This window comes from Octopus sinensis, linkage group LG4 (assembly GCF_006345805.1).
Source record: "Octopus sinensis linkage group LG4, ASM634580v1, whole genome shotgun sequence".
Lineage (NCBI taxonomy): Eukaryota > Metazoa > Mollusca > Cephalopoda > Octopoda > Octopodidae > Octopus > Octopus sinensis.
In genome coordinates this window covers 133737944-133764867 of record NC_043000.1, presented here as the reverse complement: position 1 = coordinate 133764867, position 26924 = coordinate 133737944, and the positions used below count along the sequence as shown (strand labels likewise).

At 39.3% G+C, this 26924-nt stretch overlaps 1 protein-coding gene across 1 annotated transcript; it reads right to left on the bottom strand.

The window, feature by feature from the left end:
- Positions 1-646: 646 nt before the first annotated feature.
- LOC115210753 (nuclear receptor 2C2-associated protein) lies at positions 647-18249 on the bottom strand. Its single transcript, XM_029779465.2, has 4 exons — positions 18086-18249; positions 11712-11802; positions 3044-3223; positions 647-1392 (listed from the first exon to the last, which is right to left on the bottom strand). The coding sequence occupies exons 1-4, from the start codon at positions 18118-18120 to the stop codon at positions 1261-1263; spliced, it is 438 nt and encodes a 145-aa protein (XP_029635325.1). The 5' UTR covers positions 18121-18249; the 3' UTR covers positions 647-1260.
- Between the last annotated feature and the right edge of the window lie 8675 nt (positions 18250-26924).

The window sequence follows — 26924 nt, the reverse complement described above, 5'->3', positions numbered from 1 at the left end:
TTTACAATTGATTTACCAATTGATTGAAAACTAAATACTGACTCAAAAAAATTTAATTCAGCTATTTTATATGAACTGGATCTATAAGCATCATCATCATCCTTTAACGTCCGCTTTCCATGCTAGCATGGGTTGGACGACTTGACTGGTGAACCAGATGTCTGTGCCAGGCTCCAATCTGATTTGGCTGAGTTTCTACAGCTGGATGCCCTTCCTAATGCCAACCACTCCGAGAGTGTAGTGGGTGCTTTTACGTGCCACCTGCACGAGGGCCACACTCAAAATGGTGTTTTTTTATGTGCCACCTGCACAAGAGTCAGTCCAGCGGCACTGGCAACGATCTCACTCCAATGTTTTGTTCACGTGCCAGTAAGGCGACGCTGGTATCAATCCATTAAAAAGCCTTCAGATAGATTAGCCCTAGGTCAGTCCTGGTAGAGCAGACCTATGATGAAGTGTTCCAGCAATATCCTTCTTGTGTTTTCAAAGCTGGTAGAGCATCATTGGAAGGAGATTGGCTGCCATTTCAAGCAGATCAAATGACTATATAGAGCCTAGCTCATTTGCACAAGTTATTAGATTTTGAACTACAATGTCTCCTGAAAATAATGACATTTATGGACAAATAAAAATACATAATCAGTTAAATACTTTCATTTTCTTTATATATGCAGGTTTGTTATTACCTTCTGTAGTAATATTTACATGTAATCTTCTTGAAATTTTCATTAAAAGTCCAGTGTTAATTTATAAAGTAGTATAAAACAATGCTATACAAACCAATGATTTGTGAGACATTGATAGGCTGTTCCTTGCCAGTCAAATGTACAGTTTTTCTGGTCCTCATCAAAGTGTCTGGAAATGTATGTTTCTGCTCTGGTCATTACTAGAAATAGTAACATCATAGGTAGAACTATTTGACAGGTCATTCAAATCAAATTCTTGATCTTTGTGCTTTAAACTAACACATCAGTCCATGGTACATTTGAAATTGAAATTCTCATAACAGAATACTTAGGAATTGTTGTTAGTCATTGTTAATCAGATGAAAATGTTGCATTTTCAAGTCAAGCCTAATGGAGAAGAAATACATTGTTTTGCAACACAAAAATAACGTAGTGTCAGTAGTTTTGGTTGAATCAGTATGATTTCAGCCAATATGGTAGCTTGTTCTATGAAGTCAAACCAATATTGCATGGCAGATTAAATATCTTTTAAAAGTTTATATAATCCAGCTGTCAATTTATTTCTCTGAACATTTCAATCACTTTTCTGTTGGGTAACTCCAATGATATCCAGTTTATAGACAATAATTCGGCCGTAAAAGTCAGTACTTGTATTAAACACTATTTTAATCAATTGTGCTGTCGGTGATTCGATGATTGGGAAAATGTGAGCAAAGTTAAGGAAAAATCAGCAACATTATGAAATAAACAGTTGTGCAATGTTAGTTTAAAAAAACAAAGGGCAATGACAATGTAAATCAAGAGAATAAGCTTGAAGAAACACTTGAAACTAACTTGTGGATTCTATGGCTTTTAAGAATTTCACACTAATCATGTTTTGCATTTGGTCCCATTATATAACACTTTGTGAATCTCGTGCCCTGGCCAAGGATTGACTGTCTTGTCATAGAAATCCACCAAATACACACACAATACATACATATATATATACTATTCCGTGATGGAGTACTTTTTTGTTGATCTTACCATCTGGTGAGAGATAAATATTATTTAATAAGCACAATGCATATTAATATGTACTACTTTTAGTCTGACATGCTTTCAGCACATGAAACTAACTCTAGAAGGATGAAATGCAAAACTGATTTCTACTTCACCTACTGCCTTGACAAGATTTGAACTTGTAATATAAATGGATGCAACTAAATACCACGAGGAAATTTGCTTGGAGTGCTACCATCTACTATCTATATCAGGGCTGGCCAACCTGAAGCCCATGGGCCACATGTAACCAGCAGACTTTTATCTTGTGGCTTGCTTGATACTTTCTTGAAGTATTGTTTAATTTCAAAATAAAATTGTGTAAAACATTTGTTTCAAAATAAATGCATAAAATATACAAGCAGCCCTCAAAAAACTTTGTGATTAAAGTGGCCTGCAATGTAATTTGAGTTGGCCAGACCTGATCTATATTATATAGATTAATAGAAATATTTGTGCTTGAGGAGACCCATTGAGTCAAGTACATCAACACCAAAATAAATATCAAATGGAAATTGTAGTTGTGATACCTGTGCCGGTGGCACATAAAAAGCACCATCCAAACATGGTTGATGCCAGCGCCACCTTGACTGGCTTCTGTGCCGGTGACACGTGACCTGCTGTGCTTGAAGAGACTTATTGAGTCAAGTACATCAACATCAAAATAAATATCAAATGGAAATTGTAGTTGTGATACCTGTGCTGGTAGCACATAAAAAAGCACCATCCGAACGTGGCCGATGCCAGCACTGCCTTGTGCCAGTGGCCGGTAAAAAGCACCAACCGATCATGGCCGCTGGCAGCTGTACTGGTGGCACGTAAAAAGCACCCACTACATTCACGAAGTGGTTGGTGTGAGGAAGGGCATCCAGCTGTAGAAACACTGTGAGATCAGACTGGAGCCTGGTGCAGCCTCCTGGCTTCCCAGACCCAGGTCGGACTGTCCAACCCATGCTAGCACGGAAAACGGATGTTAAATGATGACGATTTGTGTAACATACAATAAACAATTCTGAGATTTCATTCCTAGCTAGCTGATGTTATTTCCCATTAACAATAAAATGCTAGCAGATTAGGTGAAAAGTGAGAGAGCAAGAGGAAAGAGAAAAATGTCATTCAATTTCTCCCACTGACCTTATCTAATTGTACCAATGAAGTAGATTGAAAAATGGGCCAATAAGATAATGCATTGAAATTTCCAAGTAGCTTGCTCTAAAACAATGGAAGAACACAAATTATAGCATCGTTAACATAATTACAGAATCATTACCAACAGAAGTAAAATTTCCCACACAAGTTTGTAGCAGAAAGGATATTTGTAGTGTTGAATCATCTTCTGGATAAAATTTACAAAGATATTTTAATTCATTAGAATTAATAGATGGAGACGTTTCTATCCAGCAGTCTTTTCCAGCAAACCCACCTTGGAAATTGATAGCAATCTCTTTAATCTCGGCTTGAGTACCTAAATCAACAAGAATCCATTGTGGTGTTCCCTGACAAAATATAAAAATATCACTGTAAAGTGAGAGCATCATGATATAAAATATAGAAGCAGTTTGATATTTGTTTTTCTATTCTGACATAAGTTGAACAGCATTTTTTGTGGTTGACTTTAAAAAAAAACAAAAAAACAGAGCAAGTTCCTGTTTATAGATCAGTCAAAGTAAACAGTAAGATGTAAACTGTAGTAAGTTACATGATCTCTACCCATAAAATCTCATTAGTAGTAGAAATATATTATGGGGAACATAATCTGAGCCATTATTACATATTTCTTTATTGCCCACAGGGGGCTAAACACAGAGGGGATAAACAAGGACAAAGGGCTTAAGTCGGTTACATCGACCCCAGTGCGTGACTGGTACTTAATTTATCGACCCTGAAAAGATGAAAAGCAAAGTCGACCTTGGCGGAATTTGAACTCAGAACGTAACGGCAGCCGAAATACTGCTAAGAATTTTGCCCGACGTGCTAACGTTTCTGCTAGCTCGTCGCCTTCTGAGCCATTGTTATAATGGCTCAGAGTTTGAGGTGAATGGACAGCGAAAGTGAGGCAGACTGAAGAAAACGTAGAGGGGACAGGTGGAGGAGGAGATTGGGAGAGTTGGCCCGAGAAGGGAGGATGCCCAAACCGAGCAAGATGCTGTGCGGGCGATTGTTATGGCATTGAGGTAGATCCGGCCACCCCTGTTTAACAGGGACAAAACCCAGATTCAAAATGATGGATGATGATCTGGATATGTTCCTAAAACAAAAGTGTTCCACAGTTTTTACAATAGGCGCAGTAGTAGCTGTGTGGTAAGTAGCTTGCTAACCAACCACATGGTTCCGGGTTCAGTCCCACTGCGTGGCATCTTGGGCAAGTGTCTTCTGCTATAGCCCCGGGCCGACCAATGCCTTGTGAGTGGATTTGGCAGACGGAAACTGAAAGAAGCCTGTCGTATATATGTGTGTTTGTGTGTCTGTGTTTGTCCCCTTAGCATTGCTTGACAACCGATGCTGGTGTGTTTACGTCCCCGTCACTTAGCGGTTCGGCAAAAGAAACCGATAGAATAAGTACTGGGCTTACAAAGAATAAGTCCCGGGGTTGATTTGCTCGACTAAAGGCGGTGCTCCAGCATGGCTGCAGTCAAATGACTGAAACAAGTAAAAGAGTAAAGAGTAAAAATAACCTTAACCTACACACAATTACACATGGAGACCACATGTTACTGTAAGCACCATAAGTCATATATAATTAGAACAATAAGGAATAAGTACAGTATGTTTTATAAAACGCCTCCAGTGATATGCAGACAAGCATTATGTATTTATCTACAATGGTTGATAATGACAAAAATTTCAGAAATACAAATTCACTATTTTTTGTGTATGGTTTCAGTCAGGAGGTAAGAAAGGAGTCTGTCCTTCACCTTCACAGATTCACCAAGGCTGGGGAGATTGATGGGGTTGATATTTAGGTCAAACAACTGTTATGTCTGTGGAAGTGGTTGCTTGACTTGCTAGAAATAGCAGCCACATCTCCACAAATATTTTGAGATCAAGGGAGTTTCGAAGACCTGGGTGTTTATCAGCTATGCACATAGTGAATGATACAGAGTTAAGGTTTACAAAAGATTTATACTTTGCATCAACTGTGTCAGTGCAGCAGGAATGGGATAATCCAGAAGAATGGGATAATCCAGAAGAATAAAGGTGCTGACTTTAAAGAAGAGTGGAGTAACAAAGTAAAGTTTTCGTTAATAAAACATGCTTTTAGAAAGCTGAACAAGCAAAGAAAATAACACTTTCAACCTTGTATTCAGAAAGTCGCTACTCTTCCACTTCAGCTTTCAAAACAGTGTCCATCTAAGAGGTATGTTGGGTATTCTTAGAAGGGAAGCATATTGTTGGAGATAAATTTATTTTTGTTTATCACTGATCTAAGATAACAAAGTATGCTCAATTTCAGTGGTAATCTATAAGCTCTCACACTTCTTAGAATGCTATAATGGACGTAAAAGATGTTTTTTTTTCTTCTATGAAGTCAGCATAGGTATTGTGAAAGTCAGACTGAACTGTCCATAATTTAGAGAAAAAAGAAATACCAAACTGATACTAGTTAAAAACAAACAATGTTAATCTCAGAGAGCCTATGCTGGCATTGGACACAGCTCAAGCACGGCTGTGTGGTAAGAAGCTAGCACCCCAAGCTGGCAGACACGTTAGCATGCCGGGCAAAATGCGTAGCAGCATTTTATCTGCTGTTATGTTCTGAGTTCAAATTCTGCCGAGGTCGACTTTGCCTTTCATCCTTTCGGGGGTTGATAAATAAAGTACCAGTTACACACTTGGGTCGATCTAATCGACTAAATCCTTTGTCCTTGTTTGTTCCTTCTATGTTTAGCCCCTTGTGGGCAATAAAGAAATAAGAAGCTAGCACCCAAACCACATGGTTCTATGTTCAGTCCCTTTGTGTGACACCTTGGACAAGTGTTTTCTATTATAGTTTCAGGTCACCCAAAGCCTTGTGAGTGGATCTGGTAGATAGAAACTGAAAGAAGCTTGTCGTATATGTGTGTGTGTGTGTGCATGTCTTTGTGTTTGTATTTGTCCCCTAGCACCTGAAAACTGGTGTTTGTGTTAACTTAGGGGTTTGGCAAAAGAGACTGAGAGAACAAGAATTAAGCCTAAAATAAAAATTAGTACTTGGGTTGTTCCATTCAACAATAAATTCTTCAAGGTGGTGTTCTAGCATGGCCACAGTCTAATCACTGAACCAAGTAAAAAATAAAAGATAAAGCTCCTTCATCCAGACCAAACCATACATATATTAATAAAAAGGGAACAAATTGCCTGATCATCATCATCATCATCGTTTAACATCTGCTTTCCATGCTAGCATGGGTTGGGCAATTTGACTGAGGTCTGGCGAACCAGACTCCAATCTGATCTGGCAGAGTTTCTACAGCTGGATGCCCTTCCTAACGCCAACCACTCCGAGAGTGAAAGTGGGTGCTTTTATGTGCCATCGGCACGAGGGCCAGTTTGGTGGTACTGGCAACGGCCACGCTCAAAAGGTGCTTTTTATGTGCCACCTGCACAGTAGCCAGTCCAGCAGCAGTGGCAACGACCTTGCTCAAATGTTTTCTTTCACGTGCCACCAGCACAAGTGCTAGTAAGGCAACGCAGGTAATGATCACGCTTGAATGGTGTTTTTAATGTGCCATCGGCATGGATGAGAGCTTGTTGCTCTGGCAACGATCTCACTTGTATGGTACTCTTAGCACTCCACTAGCAATGGATGCCAGTCACCGAGTTTGATTTCGATTTCACTTGCCTCAACAGGTCTTCGCAAGCAGAGTTTAGTGTCCAATGAAGGAAAGGCACGCATAAGTGGACTGGTTACACTGCTGGCACAGGCCATAAGGTTATGGCCTCACTTGCGCTATATTAATAAACAGGGAACAAATTTCCTGATGAGTATAACATTTTGAAGAAGTACAGAATTAGCTAGAGACTGATGATCCAGCAAATCTACCTCTGTCTGAGAAGCAGTAGAACATTGATACTCATCTACCAAACTTATAGGCTAGTTAAGATAACAATTAAGGCAATGAAGAGAAGCAAGGCACATGGGATTACTTTACCTAACTGTAAATAAATACCTATTTCTTTACTACCCACAAGGGGCTAAACACAGAGAGGACAAACAAGGACAGACTAACGGATTAAGTCGATTATATCGACTCCAGTGTGTAACTGGTACTTATTTAATCAACCCCGAAAGGATGAAAGGCAAAGTCGACCTCAGAACGTAGCGGTAGACGAAATACTGCAAAGCATTTCGCTCAGCGTGCTAACGTTTCTGCCAGCCCATCGCCACGAGATGGTGTAGTTCACTGTCAAAATCTTAGTATACAATGTTTGGTTAGTTTACAGCAATGAGCTTTAACCCTTTAGTACTTAAACCGGCCATATCCAGCCAAAATAGTTAATCTGTTTTATGTTCAAACTGACCAGATCCAGGCTCTCACACCTATCCTACAATGTTATTCTACATTAAGTAATTACACCATCAAGATCTTGAAGATATGAGATAATGCATGGTTAATTCAAATTAATGGGAATCAATAAGCATTACGTTTGATAGAATAATCTGAACACTAAAGGGTTAAAGATATCCCCACCAGCAAAGCAACTTTACTTCCTTATTTAGTGACCGACTGAAATAAACAACATTGGCCATCTAGCCAACAGAGAAGTCTCAAAGCAGTCACTACACTCACTACCAGTGGTTGGCATGGCTAATCAAAAGAATTAGTTTTGCTATCTGCTAATCTGCTAAGTAAAAAAAATTAACTTCACAAATGCAAAACAAGTAAAAAAAAATTAGTGGAAGCTAATGCTAACTGATAACTTTTATCATATGAATTTAGCTTCGGTTTGGTTTTTTGTCTCTAAAACCCTTAAAAACTGACCTAAAGAGCTGAAATTTTCATGTAGCTTAGACATAGAGCTTTCCAAAAAGGTATAGGATGCCAAGTTCAGATGATGATGATCAAGGTGTACACAAATAATTAAATGGACAAATGAAATTAAACATTAGTCTTTCAGCCAATGTACACTTTATTTACTGTACAAAAAATATTAAATGAATCAAAAAGGTATAGTATAGCATAGGTAACATGCCAAGGTCAGATGATGATCAAGATGTACTACTCTGGCTGGGCTTTTGCCTCGATGTGATGTTGGTTGCCCTTCATAAACATCAGCCTCTCAAAGTTACTATCTGACAGGGTGGCTCCCTTGGCCCACAAAATATCTTTGCCTATAGAGAATATATTTCTTTACTACCCACAAGAGGCTAAACGCAGAGGGGACAAATGGATTAAGTCGATTACATCGACCCCAGTCCGTAACTGGTACTTAATTTATCGACCCCGAAAAGATGAAAGGCAAAGTCGACCTCGGCAAAATTTGAACTCAAAAGGCAGAGGTGCTCAACTACAGCACTGGGTGGGATGGTGGTGTGATACTTGGTGAACAGGTTGACCATGACCTGCTTACCCAAAAAGGTGACTTCAGTCAGGACTTCTTTCGAGATGGCCAACAGCCAGGTCTTCACCAAGTTCTGCGCCTTGGACTTCACTGACCTGTGGCTCCTGCTCTCCTGGAACTGAGTGATGTTGCTGAGGAAGTCATCTTCCTCATCCTCATTGCTGGTGGTGCTGTTGCCCGTCTCATCAGTCTCTATTAGGACCGTCTCTACTATGGTCTCCATAGCATTCGTTACTCTGCTAAGGAGTAACGAAGGAGGCAGGATATTTGATCACAGTATCTTATAACCATATTTTGTTTATAGAAATCACACAGAATGGAGTTTAACACTTGTTTGTAGGCTGTTCTAAATTCATGGAAATATAATGTAAAGCCTTGTTATTAAACTTTTGAAAAGAGTGACACTACCCTGATACATGTGGAGGCACATGGCCTAGTGGTTAGAGCAACGGACTTGCGGTAGAAGGCTTGCGGGTTTGCATCTCAGACAAGGAAAAGTGTGTGTTTATGAGTGAAACACCTGAGCTCCACACAGCTCCAGCAGAAGGTAATGGCAACCTCTGCTGACTCTTTCACCATAACTTTCGCTCACTCTTTCTTCCTGCATCTTGCAGCTCACCTGCAACGGACCGGCGTCCTGTCCAGGTGGGGAATCTATATACCAAGGAAACCGGTCCTATGAGCCAGGCGTGGCTTGAGAAGGAACAAACAACAACAACAATCCTTATACATGATGTGTTGAAGGTGGGATGAATAACCAAGATGGGGGATGGAATGATGGTCAGAATTTGATAATTTCAGAACTTAAGGTTTGTTTATTCATTATTTCATTAAAGACTGCTGTTTTGGCTGTGCAGACTTAATCATGAGTAGTATATATATATATACATATATATATATATGTATATATATATATATATATATACCCTATATTATATATTATGACATTTATTTCAATTAGCTATTATATATTTTATTACATTAATTAAGAAAATAATTATTTATTAAATGATTAAATTAAATTAAGAAAATATGAAGTACATTATTACAAAAATTTAATAAACCTGTATAATTTTAAGTATCTTTGTAAGATACTCCTCCAGCCGTTTATGGCTGGTCAAGATCATCCTGCCCAGAGTGTGACAGGGCATTGATGTCTTGTTGGGATTCAGCGTCTTGATCAGACCGACAAATGTGGGGGACTCCATTACATGTTGTTGACAAATAGGTCTACAATCCTTCTGTCCAAAATAGGCTGCCGAACACCAGTGCCAGCAGCTGGGGCAAACACCTCGCCAATGCTGGGCTAGCATGCTTTCTTTGCACATGGCTGCGACAACTGGCTACTGGCACTGCTACCAGTAGATTGCCTGTGTTTCCCATGGGAAGAGCCGGCCTTGATCCTCTACTCAAACTGGATGGCATGTGCTGGGTGTTTCCTCTTGACATGCAACTGCTAGTTGTAGAGACTTGCTGCTTGTCCCTTGACGGTGGTCTCCTTGGGCTGGCACATGATACACTGAAAGTACAGGATTTTGGTGTTCCTCTTATGATTGATTGATTGATTGATTGATTCTAGTTTCAGCTTATGAGCTGTGGCCATGCTGGGGCACCGCCATTTGGTGTTGCTACTTGGTTTCACTTCATGGAGGCTTTCTAGCAACTGCTATTTGGTGCATGAGAGAGTTCGATGCAGCTGCCCTCATCTGCCCCTCCTGCCGTGAAGTTGGTTCATCTGGGACACCTGACAGGAAGAGATCCAGCTTCATTTTAAAGACATCTGTATCCACCCCATGCAGGTCTCTCAGGTTCTTCGGGAGGATATTGAAGAGCTGTGGGCCTCGGAAGCCCAGGCTATCACAGAATCTTGTCCTACATCTTGATGGCAGGTTTGGAGTCCTAGGCACCACGCAGTGGCGCCCAGTTCTGGCATTTGCGTAACTCTCGATGCCAAAGTTCAGGACACTTCCCTCCAGGATCTTCCAGATGTATATTATGGCATATCTTTCCCGCCTACGCTCCAGGGAATATAATTTATCTATTGATGTAAGGACAAAGTAGTCCTCTAGGTGGGGCCATGGGTTTTGAGACCGCTGGCTCTCAACCTAAGTGACCCCTGCCTCACTCACAGCCATTGCAGACTCCTCAACAGGTGCTTCATCCTCAGGTCGAACAAAAACATCTTCCATAATGATAAGTGATGATAACGTGATAAGCCAATAACATACACTGCAGTTGCTGACACTGTAAGACTGTCCGTAATGTGACAACATTGTAAGTGAATACAACACAAAACTGCAGAATTGCACAATGCTGCACTGCATCAAGCAATCATATCTGACAGACTCTTTGAGATATACTCACAACAGACAGGAACAAACATATGAATTTTATTAGCGGACTTAAAGTAAGCGGAAGCTAATTGGTCCGCAAACAGATTCCAAAGTTAGCAAAAATGCTAATCTGCTAAACAAATTAATTAGCTAATTAGCAGTTAGTGGATTAGCCGAACCTTGCCCACCACTGCTCACTACAAATGCCAGTCAAATTTCCCTTAACCCTTTGATTACTGTATTTATTTTGAGATGCTGTGTGTTTCTTTCAATTACTTTAAATATAACAAAGAATTTAGTAAAATAGCTTAGTTATCATGAAACTAGTGTTAGGAACATAAATTGTGACTAAGTTTTGGTGGAAGATCTTAATTCAAAACTTATGAAAACAAGACATTCATACTCAGAATCAGAGCTGGGTTGGTAATGAAAGAGTTATCATAATATGCATTCTTAAAAAAGAAAGAACACACTGGATATGGTGGTCCTAAGTACAATATGTGCCTTGAAAAAAAACAAAAAAAAACTCACAGGATGATCATCGTTGGAATATCTTTGATCTACTCAATTATGTCAGACCTAGGGCTAAATAATAGTAGTAACAAACTTCAGTAGATTTTCATAAATTACATTACAGACCAATTTCTTAATGAGATAAATTAGATCACCAAAAAGCAACAATGCCAAATACAATCAAGATGATCTAACAGACCATAGCTAAAATATATGAGGCCCAGAAAAATCTAGAGAAGAAACATATATTTAAAGCATATCAGAAAAAAGAAAGGCAGTGAACTGGCAGAAACGTTAGCATGCCGGGCGAAATGCTAAGCAGTATTTTGCCTGCTGTTATGTTCTGAGCTCAAATTCCACCAAGGTTGACTTTGCCTTTCATCCTTTCAGGGTCGATTAAATAAGCACCAGTTACGCACTGGGGCCAATATAATTGATTTAATCCATTTGTCTGTACTTGTTTGTCCCCTCTATGTTTAGCCCCTTGTGGGTAGTAAAGAAATAAGAAGAAAGAAAAAAGAAAAACTGACTTACATCCAATAACAACAGATATAGTATTAAATCTCTTAAGGTCAGCAATTATTTTATACCATACCTCACTTGAATTCCAGCAAGTATCATCCTGACAATCAAAGAGGAAACTTTTACCAAATTGCTTCACATCAGAGTTCAACACAGAACTGACCCTGAAAGCAGAAATTTAACACTGCCATAAATGGTTGCAAAAAGAATGAAAAGAAAAGAAACAAGTCATCATCAACATCATCATTTTACATTCACTTTCCATGCTGACATGAATGAGATATGTCACCATGGCCCAAGACATTTCTTATTGGGAGTTAGTGCTCCTGTGCAGGAGCTTGTATGTGTTTTAAATAAAAATATGTGATTTAATCCTGTAGTATTCAGATTTTTTTATTAAATGTAATACAAATTTATTCTCATTGTTTTGAACCAATCATGTATTATTTTGAAGCATTGAAATTTCGATGATGTGATTGTATATTTTTAGAATGACATTACAGGGTAGGTATGAGAGGCCAGATCTGACCAGTCTGAACATAAAAACAAGTAGAATATCAGAGCTGGATTTAGCTGGTTTGAATGCTAAAGAAGGATGATAACATAAAAATATTTTGTTGGGGGCACGTAAAAGCACCATCCGTTCGTGTCCGTTGCCAGCCTCGCCTGGCCCCCATGCCGGTGGCACGTAAAAGCACCATCCGTTCATGGCTGTTTGCCAGCTCTGTCTGGCACCTGTGCGGGTGGCATGTAAAAAGCGCCCACTACACTCACGGAGTGGTTGGCGTTAGGAAGGGCATCCAGCCGTAGAAACACTGCCAGATCTGACTGGGCCTGTTGAAGCCTTCCGGTTTCACAGACCCCAGTTGAACCGTCCAACCCATGCTAGCATAGAAAACGGACGCTAAATGATGATGATGATGATGTGTCCCAGGAGAGTCACTGTCACTAACAAACAAGTGTACTGGTTCTATTTCATTTCTTTTATTATTATTAGTCAATTAATTAGCATTTAGTGCAATAGGAGGGGGCTGAGGGCTGAGCGTTGGTGGACCCCTACCTCTACCCGGAATCCTTCACTGAACTCGTTGCCAACCCTCACCTTAATTAATGGTGCAAAGTCCCCTCTCGACCCAAAATAATGTGGTGGTGGAACAATGTTGTTGACAGGGCTATTAGAGAAAAGAAACAGGCTTGGAAGGACTAGAAGAACGGTGGTAATAGGGAATTGTATCAGACTGTCAGAAGGGAAGCTAGGAGACAGGTTTATTTAGCCAATTAATTATTTAATTGTTTGATTAATCAATTAGTCACTCAATCAATCAATCAACTAGGTTAGTCAAAGTTGTTTTGTTACCATTTGTGACCTCATCATTGACATGCTTTCTCTATTCTAGGTCTGCTTGTCTTTGATGAGGATGCAAATTGTGATGAAAGGACATCAAGAAACCTGCTCGACTGATCAATCAAACAATTGATTATATATTTTAATTTTTACTTGTTTCAGTTAATGAACCGTGGTCATGCTGGAGCACAGCCCTGAAGGGTTCTAGTCAAAGAAAGTGACCTCAGTACTTATCTTTCTTTAAGCCTGGTACTTATTCAGCCAAATTGCTGAATTAAGGGGATGCAAACAAACCAACACTGGTTGTTAAGTGGTGTTGGGAAACAAAGACATATACATATACACATGATGGGTTTCTTTCAGTTTCCACTGACCAAATCCACTGACAAGGCATTGATAGGCCCAAATGATCTTATGGTTTGCAATACTAACTTCAGGAAACCTGCCAGTCACCTAGTCACCTACTGATCTGGCAGACACACTAGCCAAATTGACTACATCCTCGCCAGAAAAAGGGAAAGATGGCTGCTTATAAATACCAAAACCTTCCCAGGCGAAGAATGTACCCCACAACATAGACTGGTAGTTAGTGACTTCAGGATCAGGGTTAAGTGGATGCCCAGAAGACTACCAGCATGGAGGAGAAGGGTCTGGAAGCTTAAAGATCTTGCAAATGGACAGAGATTTAGAGACATATTACTCGAAGCCTTTGACGAAATAGAAGGGGATATAGCTTCACACAATGTAGAAGACAACTGGAGGTTTCTGCGGGACAACCTGCTGAGGGCCACTGACCAGATCTGTAGATTGTGCAAAGTCTCTTCTTGACCCAAAATAATGTGGTGGTGGAACAATGTTGTTGACAGGGCTATTAGAGAAAAAAAAAACAAGCTTGGAAGGACTTGAAAGAAGCAAAATAATACAGATGTTACTACATGGCTGTGTGGTTAAGAAGTTCATTTTGGAAACATGTGGTAGGGTTTTGTTCCCACCTCATGGATGTTGTCAGCTGGGGGTCTTCCACCATAGCTGTAGTTTACTACACAGTCTTACAATAACATCTATATTATTCTGCTTGTTCTTATCTACCTTCATACACAAGTCCCTCTAGTTATAACCACCACTACACCCACATTGAAAGGCTTCAACTTTGCACTATTTACTTAACGCTTTCGTTACCATATTTATTTTGAGATGCTGTGTATTTCTTTGAATTACTTTAAATATAACAAAGAATTTAGTAAAATAACTTAGTTATCATTCAGCTAGTGTTAGGAACATAAATTGTGACTAAGGTTTGGTGGAATATTTTAATTCAAAACTTATAAAAACAAGACATTTGTACTACAGAGCCAGGGGCGGTTTCAGCCGGGATAGTAAAAGGGTTAAAAGCAAACATCTGAGCATTTGTATAGGGGTTTCATGGCAACCAGAGTCGCTATTAATCCCAAATTCCCGCAAACCCCTCTAAAGCATGTCCCACAACACATCATCATATGCCTTTTTGAGTCCTGTAAAACAAGAGTACACCTCTTGGCAATATTCAGATGATTCCTTGAAGCTCTTCTATAGAGTGAATATTTGGATGGTTGTGTTCTCTTTGTGGAAGCCATACTGTTCTTCAGGTAGCTTGGGATCTACAATTTCTCTACATCTCCTTTGCTGACATCTAGCATAGACTTTTACCAGGGAGGCTCAACAAGGAGATTCTTCTGTAATTAGAGCACTCTCTCTTGTCACCTTTTTCAAAATTTGGGACATTATCCCTTGCTTTGATGTCTTTCTTGAGGTCCAAGCCAACTGGCATATACGAGTCTCCAAGAGAATACTTTCTCTATCTCAGGTTGAATTTCATCATCACCAGCAGCCCTATCACACACATCCCTGGGCATGGATACATTGAAACTCCGATGTCTGGCAGCTGACTTGGCAGACACCCATAAAATTATTAACCATCTTACCAACAATAACTCTGAGCACCTTTTTAAACTCCACCTGTCTAACACCCGTGGACATGTTTACAAAGTCAGAAAACAGTAAAACTTCCATGACTTTCAGAAACATTTTTTCATGCTAAGAGTTGCTGAAGTATGGAACAAACTGCCGGCATCAGTTGTTAGTTGTCGGAGCACTGTATCCTTCAAAACTTCCATGCTTCCTGAGATTCACCAACACTACACCTGATTTTCTCCCCTCCTTACACACGCAAGCATGTATCTGACTCATACACTGTTCACTTTCCAGACATTTGTACATTACTGCATATGCTTTATACATGCTTTTGACAAGTTGTGGTGCACCTGAGCACTGTATACAATAATTTCATTATTATTATTATTATTAAGCATTTTAATTACTTTTATGACTTCAGCCTCTGTGAGGTTAGTCTTTGCCCCCCAGATGCATCTTGTGTCTACCAGAAGATTTTATTTTGACTGGATTTTGGTGAGCAGCAAAGTATTCTCTTCAACCCCAAGAATCTTCTCTGTAGAGAAAAGAACCCCAGCCAAGTTCTTAATCGCAGATCTGAAAGAAAGCTTCTTATAACCAAGTTGGCAGAATACTTTATTGGGTAATGACTGAAAGAGTACATCTGCAAAGACAAGTGGCCAAAATTAAGTCTCTTCAGGTTGAGCTGCTGCATCTCTGCATTGAAAAGTCACAGCTTTGGCATTACAGACATATGATTAGAATCTCACAAGACAGATTCAATGGAAACAACTAGTTAATAATAATCTCAGCTAGTAACAGTGTTCAATTCATATCCAAGCCAAGTCTGAATCTCTTTTGCAGATGACATTCTTACGAAGTTTCTCTTGCAGAGAATATTTCCTGTTCTTTTTTGATATTTTTTTTTTATTTGTTTCAGTCATTTGACTGCGGTCATGCTGGAGCACCACCTTTAGTCGAACAAATCGACTCCAGTACTTATTCTATCGGTCTCTTTTGCCAAACCGCTAAGTTACGGGGACGTAAACACACCAACATCGGTTGTCAAGCGATGGTGGGGGGACAAACACAGACACACAAACATACACACACATACATATATACGATGGGCTTCTTTCAGTTTCCATCTACCAAATCCACTCACAGGGCTTTGGTCGGCCTGAGGCTATAGTTGAAGACATTTGCCAAAGGTGCCACGCAGTGGGATTGAACCCGGAACCATGTGGTTCGTAAGCAAGCTACTTACCACACAGCCACTCCTACGCCTATAGATCTATCTATCTATCTATCACGATGGTATGTACTATACATATTATATATAAAGGCTAGTGTCCCGGACTGTCTTAGAAGCATTCGTTATATGTTCCTGGGCAAATCAATTCTTTTGATAAATAGAGAAAATAGCAACAAATATTTTAAGCAAGCCTCATCAATAATGTTCGTATTCTTCCATCATTTTACATCACAAAACTGTTCGACGAATAGCGTCCCTGAATTTTCCCCAAACAAATGTGTCACTGTATTAACTTTCCTGATTGTTTTTAAGCTCCAGCTAATCCGTGATTGAACAACTTATGATGACCTTCCTGTGATTTTATATACAAGGACTACATTATCCAACGTCTTTTTTATTTTTATAAGGACATCATGGTGTCATTCTCTCAGCTTTGGTATGAGTGCGTTTATAAATTTCGAGGTCACCCAGTAGTGTGGATATGCAAGATGGGTCAACATTATCGGAAATATTCTAGCAAGGGGAACAACTCCTGAAGCTCATATTACACCAATCCCCATAACATCTCTGCAAATGATTAATATCATTAATTTCCACAATGAGCTCTTACCTCAACAGGTTAGAGAAACTTTCATGAAATTAATTTGCAACACCATCTTTGTTGTAGTTGTCCTACACACTGCTTTTGAATTTTAATCCTTTTGTAACCTTTCCCAATTATTAATATTCTTTCCAACAATTAACACTGTCAACTATTTTGAATCTATATCAATAAATCTAATTTTGGTACAGTATAGGCGCAGGAGTGGCTGTGTGGTAAGTAGCTTGCTAACCAACCACATGGTTCCGGGTTCAGTCCCACTGCGTGGCATCTTGGGCAAGTGTCTTCTGCTATAGCCCCGGGCCGACCAATGCCTTGTGAGTGGATTTGGTAGACGGAAACTGAAAGAAGCCTGTGTTATATATGTATATATGTGTGTGTGTGTGTTTGTCCCCCTAGCATTGCTTGACAACCGATGCTGGTGTGTTTACGTCCCCGTCACTTAGCGGTTCGGCAAAAAGAGACCGATAGAATAAGTACTGGGCTTACAAAGAATAAGTCCCGGGGTTGATTTACTCGACTAAAGGCGGTGCTCCAGCATGGCCGCAGTCAAATGACTGAAACAAGTAAAAGAGTAAGAGTATACATTTTGGTACATAGTAACATAAGCTACACAATCGCGATTACATAGAGTTGCCTCCCTTGATACGGAAACTTTCAACATTATCTTGCCGAAATGGGAGGATATGTGACAAAAAACGCAAGAGCATGTTATTTGAGATAATGTAATCGTAAAACAGAAAAGCTCATTATCTTAGATATTGCTGGACCACTAGTAATGAGTCCCATAAACAACAATACAACTACTAATCGTTTCCAAAGCTCAGGTCAACGCTACAATAGAGTACTGCTCCTACATATATTTCTTTACTACCCACAAGGGGCTAAACACAGAGGGGACAAACAAGGACAGGCAAATGGATTAAGTCGGTTACATCGACCGCAGTGCGTAACTGGTACTTAATTTATCGACTCCGAAAGGATGAAAGGCAAAGTCGACCTCGGCGGAGATTATGATTCTGAAAAATTGTCAGGAGAAAATAAACTTAATTAATACTATAGCACCTTATATCTATTCTACTTTTTAACAAGAAGCATTATTGAAAATACTACAACTCAATTACTTTATTTGATATAAGACAATAAGGTTGTTCCCAGATGCGAATATTTATATTAACCGACAATAACGAGAAGGGTAATAAAGTTATGAGAATAAAATAAAAGCTTAAAAAGAAAAAAAAACTGTAAAACAATTTAACGGAAGGAAAACAAACTTTGCTGTCAGAATTGTGAAGTCTTTTTTATAATAAAACTTACCGGACTCGTGTTTTATCTTGGATTAATGAACACATGTTCGCACTCGTAAACCACCGACCGGTGCATACGAAGAATATCCCCAATTATTTAATGACGAGCAAAATTGAGAAAATATGCCATTTGCATTATGTGCAACTATAGAAAACATCTGGTGTGTAAGATGACAACAGACATTTCCTCTCCCTCTCTCGAATTCCCCCCCAACACCAAAAAAAAAAAACGCCTTTTATAAATTATTCACCGGAATATGGTAATATGGATCACAGCACGTATATATGGTTTCTTCGCTCGCAGTCAATTGGTAAAACTATTATATTTATTGTTATATTTCGGAATGGTCATTTTGCCAGTTTAGCCAATAAAAACACACGCACTATATATTTGGTGTTATTTTTCTTCAGTGTTATTTAATTTTTACATTAATCTTAATCTCTGGCCGAAATAAGATTAAGATTAAAGTAAAAAATAAATAATACTGAAGCAAAATAACACCAAATATATAGTGCGTGTGTTTTTATTGGCTAAACTGGCAAAATGACCATTCCGAAATATAACAATATCTGTTTCAACACACGACTTCACAAAAAAATCTTGCACAACAAATATATAAACGTATTATATTTATACCTGTTCACAATTTCATTTATAGTATTTGAGGATATATAGCATATGATTATGGAAGTAAAGTTTTGCTGGCATAGACTTACGTTTGAGTTTAGCCCTAGGTGAACTCTGATCCAACAGACGCATACACAAGGGCAATTCTGTAGGCAACCCATGCACAAAAGCATTCCAAAGGCAACCTTATTAGTTGGGACAAAATGTATCTAACGCGTCTTCCGTTCTTGAAGATTGTAGGATGATTCAGTAGTTACTTCTAACATGTTGAGAAACCATATAGAGGCTCCTTCCCTGGCTCGTTATGTAAATAGCATTGGTTGTACATAGGGCAGGGAACAGGGTATTCAGCGTCATGGGCCAACTCAATAACATGAACCCCCATTCTCGCAACCTTCCAACATGTGGAAAGCTTCCTTCTCAAATTAATAGCAATTAATAGTGACAGAAGCAGTTTTTATACCAAAACGTAATATCCCCACTTAAGAGTGGATGTTGTGTTAGAACACAGAATACTGCGATAGTTACACCGAGAAAACCTCTCATATGGACTTGTGTATATAAATAAGAGTGCTTATATCTACCACAAGTTCATATGAGAAGTTCATATGAAAAGTTCTCTTGTGATAACTATCACTAACGCAATATCTGCTTTTAAGTGGGGATAAATATTACTAATTACACTGTATTGTGGCCAGCCGATGAATTCGATTGCTGAATTTAAAGGATGTATTATAGTCAACATACAGAAGCAAGGCTTATTTCGGCAATATTTTCATCTTTAAAATGTGTCAGCAGTAAATCACTGGATAAATGAATGAATCTGTATTTATTTAGTGTTGGGTGGTTACAAGTCAGGTTCATCAGCTTTTATAAAAACTTTTTTGAATCACAATCAACTTCAATCTGTTTACACCCCACCATCCCTGTCTACCTTTCTCTCTCTTTTTGACAGCCAGAGATTTTAGAAATACGTTTAAATTTTAAAGTACAGTCTTTGAAAGTTATTTAAAACTCATTTGCAACTTTTAGTATTATGTATCTATGATACCCTTTTTTATGACAACCTTTTGCAGGCCACTTCGAAGACAAATGACGTAGCTTCGTAGATAAATGAGCTTATCTTCGTAGCTAGTGATTTCAATGGTCAAGTTGGGCACACCCAGGTGTCTTTCATGGAGTGCACGAGGACCATTGAACTGGTTCCTGAAACGAGAAAGGAACGAGGTTGCTGGAGTTCTGTGATGCAAATGACCTATTGATCTCCAACACCAACTTCAGAAAGCCAACTAGTCACCTGATAACCTATAAATCCAGTGACCATGCTAGCCCGATTGACGACATTCTCTCCAGAAAAAGGGATTAATGGTTGCTCTTAAATGCAAAGTCCTTGCCTCGTAAAGAATGTACCTCTCAGCATAGATTACTCATTAGTGAAATCAATCTACAGGCACGAAAAGAAATATATGGGAGCTTAAGGATCCTTTGAATAATCAAAAGTTTAGGGACCTCCCAACTGAAGTATTTGATGAGAATAAGGATGAACTACAGACTTGCAATATAGAGGATAACTGGAAGTTCCTACGAAACAACTTACGGAGATCCACAGAACAAAATTTGTGTGAGGTGCAAAGTTCCAACCAAATCTAGAATGACATAGTGTGGAACAATATAGTTGACAGGACCATTAGAGCAAAGAAACAGGCTTGAAAGGGTGGTGGTAACAAGGAACTATATCGGGAATCTAGGAAGCAGGGGTGAAGCAGAAAGGAAGAAGTTTGCCAATATTCTGCAACGTGAGGACCAACGGCTAAAAGTGTCTCAGTTTGCAAGACAGTGTGCCAGGGAAAATTGTGATGTTGTAGGAGAGAAGTGTGCTTGCATGGATTATGGTTCACTTGCAGTTGATGACTCTGCAAAGAAAGGCTTGGAAGTGCCACTATGAAAGGTTACTAAATGTAGAGAACTCATGGGAGAAGGAGAGTCTGCTTAAAGCTGACCCAACAGAGGGACCAATAAAGCGAATAGACAGTAGCGTTGTAGACAAAGCCACAAAGGATATGAAAACGGGGAAAGCCCTTGGTCTATCAGGAATAACAGCTGAAATGCTTAAAATATCTGGCACTGCAGGTTATGGTCTAGTCACCCATATAGTTAATCAGGTGGTACACGAAGGAGTCATACCCAATGACTGGTGTAGCAACATCATAGTCAACTGCTACAAAGGTAAAGGTGATGTTTAAGAAATAATTACAGAGGTATCAAATTGTTGGATCAGGTGATGAAAGTCATGGAGAGGGTTATGACCCAACTAATTAGGGAGAGTGTTAGTCTAGATGAGATGCAATTTAGTTTTGTGTCAAGGGGAAGCACCACTGATGCTATATTTCTGGTACGGCAGCTGCAGAAGTATCTAGTCAAAGATAAACCTCTGTACTAGGCTTTTGTTGACACTGAGAAAGCCTTTGACAGGGTCCCCGATCCCTTACCTGGTGGTCAATGCGGAAACTGAGGATAGATGAGTGGTTGATAAGTGCTGTACAAACCATGTACAGGGATGCAGTCAGTAAGGTGAGGGTTGGCAACGAGTACAGCGATATATTCAGAGTACAAGTAGGGGTTCACCAAAGATCAGCCCTCAACCTCTTCCTATTCATTGAAGTCCTCCAGGCAATAACAGAAACATTTAAGACAGACTGCCTCTGAGAGCTCCTCTATGTTGATGACCTTGTTCTTATAGCTGAATCACTACCAGAACTAGAGAAGAAATTTCAGGTGTGGAAGCAAAGTCTAGAATCGAATGGCTTTAAAAAAATTAACTTGGCAAAATTCAATGTCTTAGTAAGGATAAAAGTCAGAAAATTGACGAACAACAAATATAGGTAGTGCAAAAGTAAAACTGAAAACTTCAAGAACATTACTACCAGCTGTGAAATAATCTTTTCTTCTTGTAACGCGGTGACCACAACACTCTAGAACAGAATAAGAAAATCGAAAAGACAAACAAAGTTGACTATATTGCGACTGATTGATCAAAAGGATATTAGGGTAACTTAAAGATTAAAGCAGTCACCAAGTTAAAACCAACTGGCCAATTCATATTGTGTGAAAATCAGCTGCCCTCTGGACACCAATGTGGCCAGAAAAAACACAGGAGAAAGAGGACAATAAGGAGTTCGCAAATACAGTACCCAAAGTACACTTTTCAGTTTCATAGCTATTATTACTGGGGCAACGAGATATGCACAAGGCCGCCTGGAGTAAAATATTGCAGAATGTAGGTTCTTAGGGAAGGAATGCAACTCCTTCATTCATGCGCTACAAATGATCACGAAATCTGGGACTGGAGAAATCCGCAAGACTTTCTTAAGATTTAAAGGATGATGATGAAATCTAGATGCATTCCTTCACAACCTTGCTACCAAGCAGGTGGTCGACCAAGAAAATAAGCAGACATACATACGTAAAGAGCAATATTTTTAATACAAACATAGGTTACCTACGATAAATAGTGAAGTTAGGGTCAGAGTTGATAGCGATTAGTAAAGAAATGTTAAATTGGAATTTGTCCTAGATAACCTGGCATACAAAATGTGACAGTTTAGTGGGTAATTTTATTACATATATAACACGTATGTATATGATGTATGAAAAATACAAAACCACATTAAAATACAAACCCTAAACAATAGTCATGATTCTTTCGTAATATAAGTTTTCACAAAAGAAAAACAAAGAAAAGAAAAAAGCGCGGGGGGGGGGAGAAAAAAGAGAAGAAGAGAAGAAAGAAAAAAAACAACAACGTAGTACCAAGTGCTTCAATTGGTCGCACACCACAAGGTTCGACGGAACCCATTGAAGCAAGCCAACACGTTCGCAGCATTACTACGGGCGAGGCTGAAAGTCAAGCGCCCTCACGGGCATCGCCTGACATCTCGGTGAGGTGAGTTGCCAACGATGACAAGAACTTCGCAGTTAGTGGCCCAGTCCCCTCAAATGTCTCAAATGCTACAGGTTGGAAGAGATAGTTCACTGTCAGGTCCCGATACTTCAGGGTTTTGTTCCGTTCGGCTACGGAAGCAGTGACCCCCCCCCCATTTGCTGCAGCATCCCGTGGGAGGGAGTAAAAGAATCACACACTATGGAATCCCAGATGAGGCACCCACCTCTAACCCAAGGACAGGGAGTAAGAACTGGTCAAAAACTAGTGATGGTGGTGTAATTATATTGTTAAGAATGCAGTTTGTTTTAACATACATACCTATTTCTTTATTACCCACAAGGGGCTAAACATAGAGGGGACAAACAAGGACAGACATAGGTATTAAGTCGATTACATCGACCCCAGTGCGTAACTGGTACTTAATTTATCGACCCCGAAAGGATGAAAGGCAAAGTCGACCTCGGCGGAATTTGAACTCACAACGTAGCGACAGACGAAATACCGCTAAGCATTTCGCCCGGCGTGCTAACGATTCTGCCAGCTCGCCGCCTTTATTTTTATGTGTTTTAACATACATACCACGTATGTGGTAAATTCAGTATAGGTACAATTAATTATTTATTATGAATACAAAAAATGGAGGAATTAAAAAATTTCGTACTACTAGTAATAATAAGGCATGCATCGAGAATGGAAGTTAATGTTAGAATAGAGAATCATAGGCAAAGAGATGAAAATGTTCTGGAGGGAAGGGAAAAGGCAGACGTATGAAAAACTTTAAGAGTTTGTTAAAACAGATACAATATCAACCTATAGGTAGCTGGGAAGATTGTAGGATAAATTTCCCTTGGGAATATGAACAAAAGTCAGCACCGATTTATAATTTACCACCTTAAAGGCATTGTATAAGGATAAAGAACTTTTTTGGATAAGCTGTGGGAGCACTTGTGATCATTGCTGTAGGATTCGATAACTGAGCGTTTAATTTTGTGATTAGAGATGACTTTGCCTTTTAAACTCCAGAGAACACTTCCAAAGTGTTGTTGCTCTTTTAACTTCTTGATATTAGTTTAGCACTTAAAAAGAAGGGAGGGAATTTTGGCGTTTATATAGATAAAAAAAACAAAAGAATAACTTCCAAATTTCTAATCCAGGATCCGAAACCGAATCTACATTTTCCTACAAGTTCTCTTCCTTATTATTCTCACCTTTTCCACTAAGAAACTTTGGAGGTCAACTGTCACTGTTAGGTTCTATTGTTTAAGCTAACATTCTTGGGTTAAACGCAGTGCAAGAAAGATAAACTCATTGCTTTTCGTTGTTCTCTGACCTACATCAAACTTTCCAACTTATATGATAGAGGAAGCGCCTTTATGCCAACGACTACATTGCTCTTACTCTCTCTACTTGTTTAGTCTCTTTTACTCTTTCTCTCTTTCCTTTTCCAACCAACAAAAAATGAATTTAACTATCTACAGAATATATAGCAGAACAACAAATAACCTGTAATGATGAAAATAAGGGCCATATCAATTAATAAATGGTATTTTTCTTCCTCTCACTTCAATTGCTACATGCCATCGTTATCTATCTATATATCTATCTATCTATCTATCTCTTTTACTCTTTTCAGTTATTTGACTGTGGCCATGCTGGAGCACCGCCTTTAGTCGAGCAAATCGACCCCAGGACTTATTCTTTGTAAACCTAGTACTTATTCTATCGGTCTCTTTTGCCGAACCGCTAAGTTATGGGGACCTAAACACACCAACATCGGTTGTCAAGTGATGTTGGGGGTAGAAGACACTTACTTGCCCAAGGTGCCACACAGTGGGACTGAACTCAGAACCATGTGGTTCGTAAGCAAGCTACTTACCACACAGCCACTCCTACGCCTATCTATCTATCTATCTATCACGATGGTATGTACCATACATATTATATAAAATGGCTAGTGTCCCGAATCGTCTTAGAAGCATTCGTTATATGTTCCCGGGCAAATCAATGGACCCTACAATATTTATTTATTGACAGCAAGCCACAGCATATATAGATTAGAATCGGACCCTTTGAGAGCTGTAGGGCCCCTGGGCAACTGTGCCGTGTGCCCATGAGCACTACTAGGGTCCAAAATGCCAAGGCCCCTTCCCGTCTTTTTTAAGTGTTAAATACTTTTGTAAAAAATTGTTTCTCTTGTGTTTATCTTCTTTTCGTGCTCCTTGCCTTAACACACACACACACACTCGCATGTATTCTTCATTTCATTTCCTTTTCTCTCTCTCTCTCTCTCTTTATATATAATATATATATATATATATATAATGTGTGTGTGTGTGTGTGTGTGTGTGAACTGAGATCCTCGTTCACATTCTTCTAGCTATTTAATTCAAGACTACTACTAATTTAGGTAACTGAGGGTAGTGATGTCGCTGTGGTGTTGTAATTAGCCCAGCTATTCTGTTTTCAGCAGTCACGACATCCGAATCCTGCAGGCGATTTTACAACTTTTCTATCATCTATATTATTTGTGTGTGTGTACATGCATATGCACACGCGTTGATATTCTCATGTATCTATGTAAGAAGAAATATGTAATTTTATTTCTATAGATATAATATATATGTTTAGTTGTATATATAAGAGTATATATATTTCTTTACTACCCACAAGGGGCTAAATACAGAGGGGACAAACAAGGACAGACAAACGGATTAAGTCGATTACATCGACCCCAGTGCGTAACTGGTACTTAATTTATCGACTCCGAAAGGATGAAAGGCAAAGCCGACCTCGGCGGAATTTGAACTCAGAACATAACGGCATACGAAATACCTATTTCTTTATTACCCACAAGGGGCTAAACATAGAGAGAGGACAAACATAGACAGACATAGGTATTAAGTCGATTATATCGACCCCAGTGCGTAACTGGTACTTAATTTATCGACCCCGAAAGGATGAAAGGCAAAGCCGACCTCGGCGGAATTTGAACACAGAACGTAACGGCATACGAAATACTGCTAAGCATTTCGCCCGGCGCGCTAACGTTTCTGCCAGCTCGCCGCCTTTGTATATATATGAGTATATATGTTTGTGTAAGTATATTTAATTGCATTCCTACATAAGTTGAGTGCTTTGCCGACGTGTGTGTGTTGGATGGGTGTCTGTTTGTGTGCGTGCATGTGAAAATCATACCTACATGTATTTGCATTGCATCTGTGCATACTTTTTACCTTTTTTTTTTGCATTTCATTTTGTCTCAGATTTTAAAATTTTCCAATTATCATGTGACTTAACAGTATTAGTTTTTAACTGGACAATCTGCCATAGCATTTCGCTATTCCACATGCATTCTGGTCAAATGGCGATGGATTGAAGGCGAAAGAGGAAAGTGAAGGTAGAATATCGCCTGAAGTCCCTCGCTTGAGCTCAACCCACTGGCAATCATTGGGCGAATGTAGAAACCTACGAAGAACTCATAGATCGTGTCATGACAAAACAGGCCTATTTAGATTGAGCACTGCTTTTTCCAACTCGGGAAGAAAGAAAGAAAAGGATTCCTAAAAACTATTTGCTCTTGCTTCAAACCTGCACAAGCTCGCAGAGAAACATCATAATCTTGGTTCTTGGAACGAAAGGACGATCCATCCAATATATATATATATATATATATATATATAATATATATATATAATTTTATCCAAACGGGAAACAAAAAAAACAACAACAATGGAACAATTACAGTATTATTATTAATAGGCGCTCAGGAAATGGAAGCAGGGAGGTATGACGTTTCGAGCGGAGCTCTTCGTCGGAAACGAAAGAAGGAAGAGAAGGAAGAAGATCCCAGAGCGGGCAACAGGGAAAGAGAAAAAAGACGACTGGTGTTTACGAGTTGCACATGGTGAAAGGCGGATGTTTACGAAAACAGAGCAAAGTGGGTTTTTAAAGGCAAAAGAGTGGAGACAAGGTTGGTAACGCAACAGATGTGTGGTGTATGTGTGAGTGTGTGCGTGTGCGTGTGTGTATGTGTTGTGTGTGAGGCGAGATGAAAAAACAAAAAATATATATGTTGTGTTAGTGTGTGCGTCTGTGTGTAGGCGTGTGAGGTAGGGCGAGACAATGGTCAACTTAGCAGACAAAGGTCAGTAGTAAGAAAAGAAGAAGGAGGGAGGGAGGGGAAGGGGTGGGGGCGTATGTAGCGTGCCAGCGTGTGTTGAGTAGTAGTGTGTGTGTGTGTCCAGTGTCGTGGTGGTATAAATGGCGAGTAGATTGAAT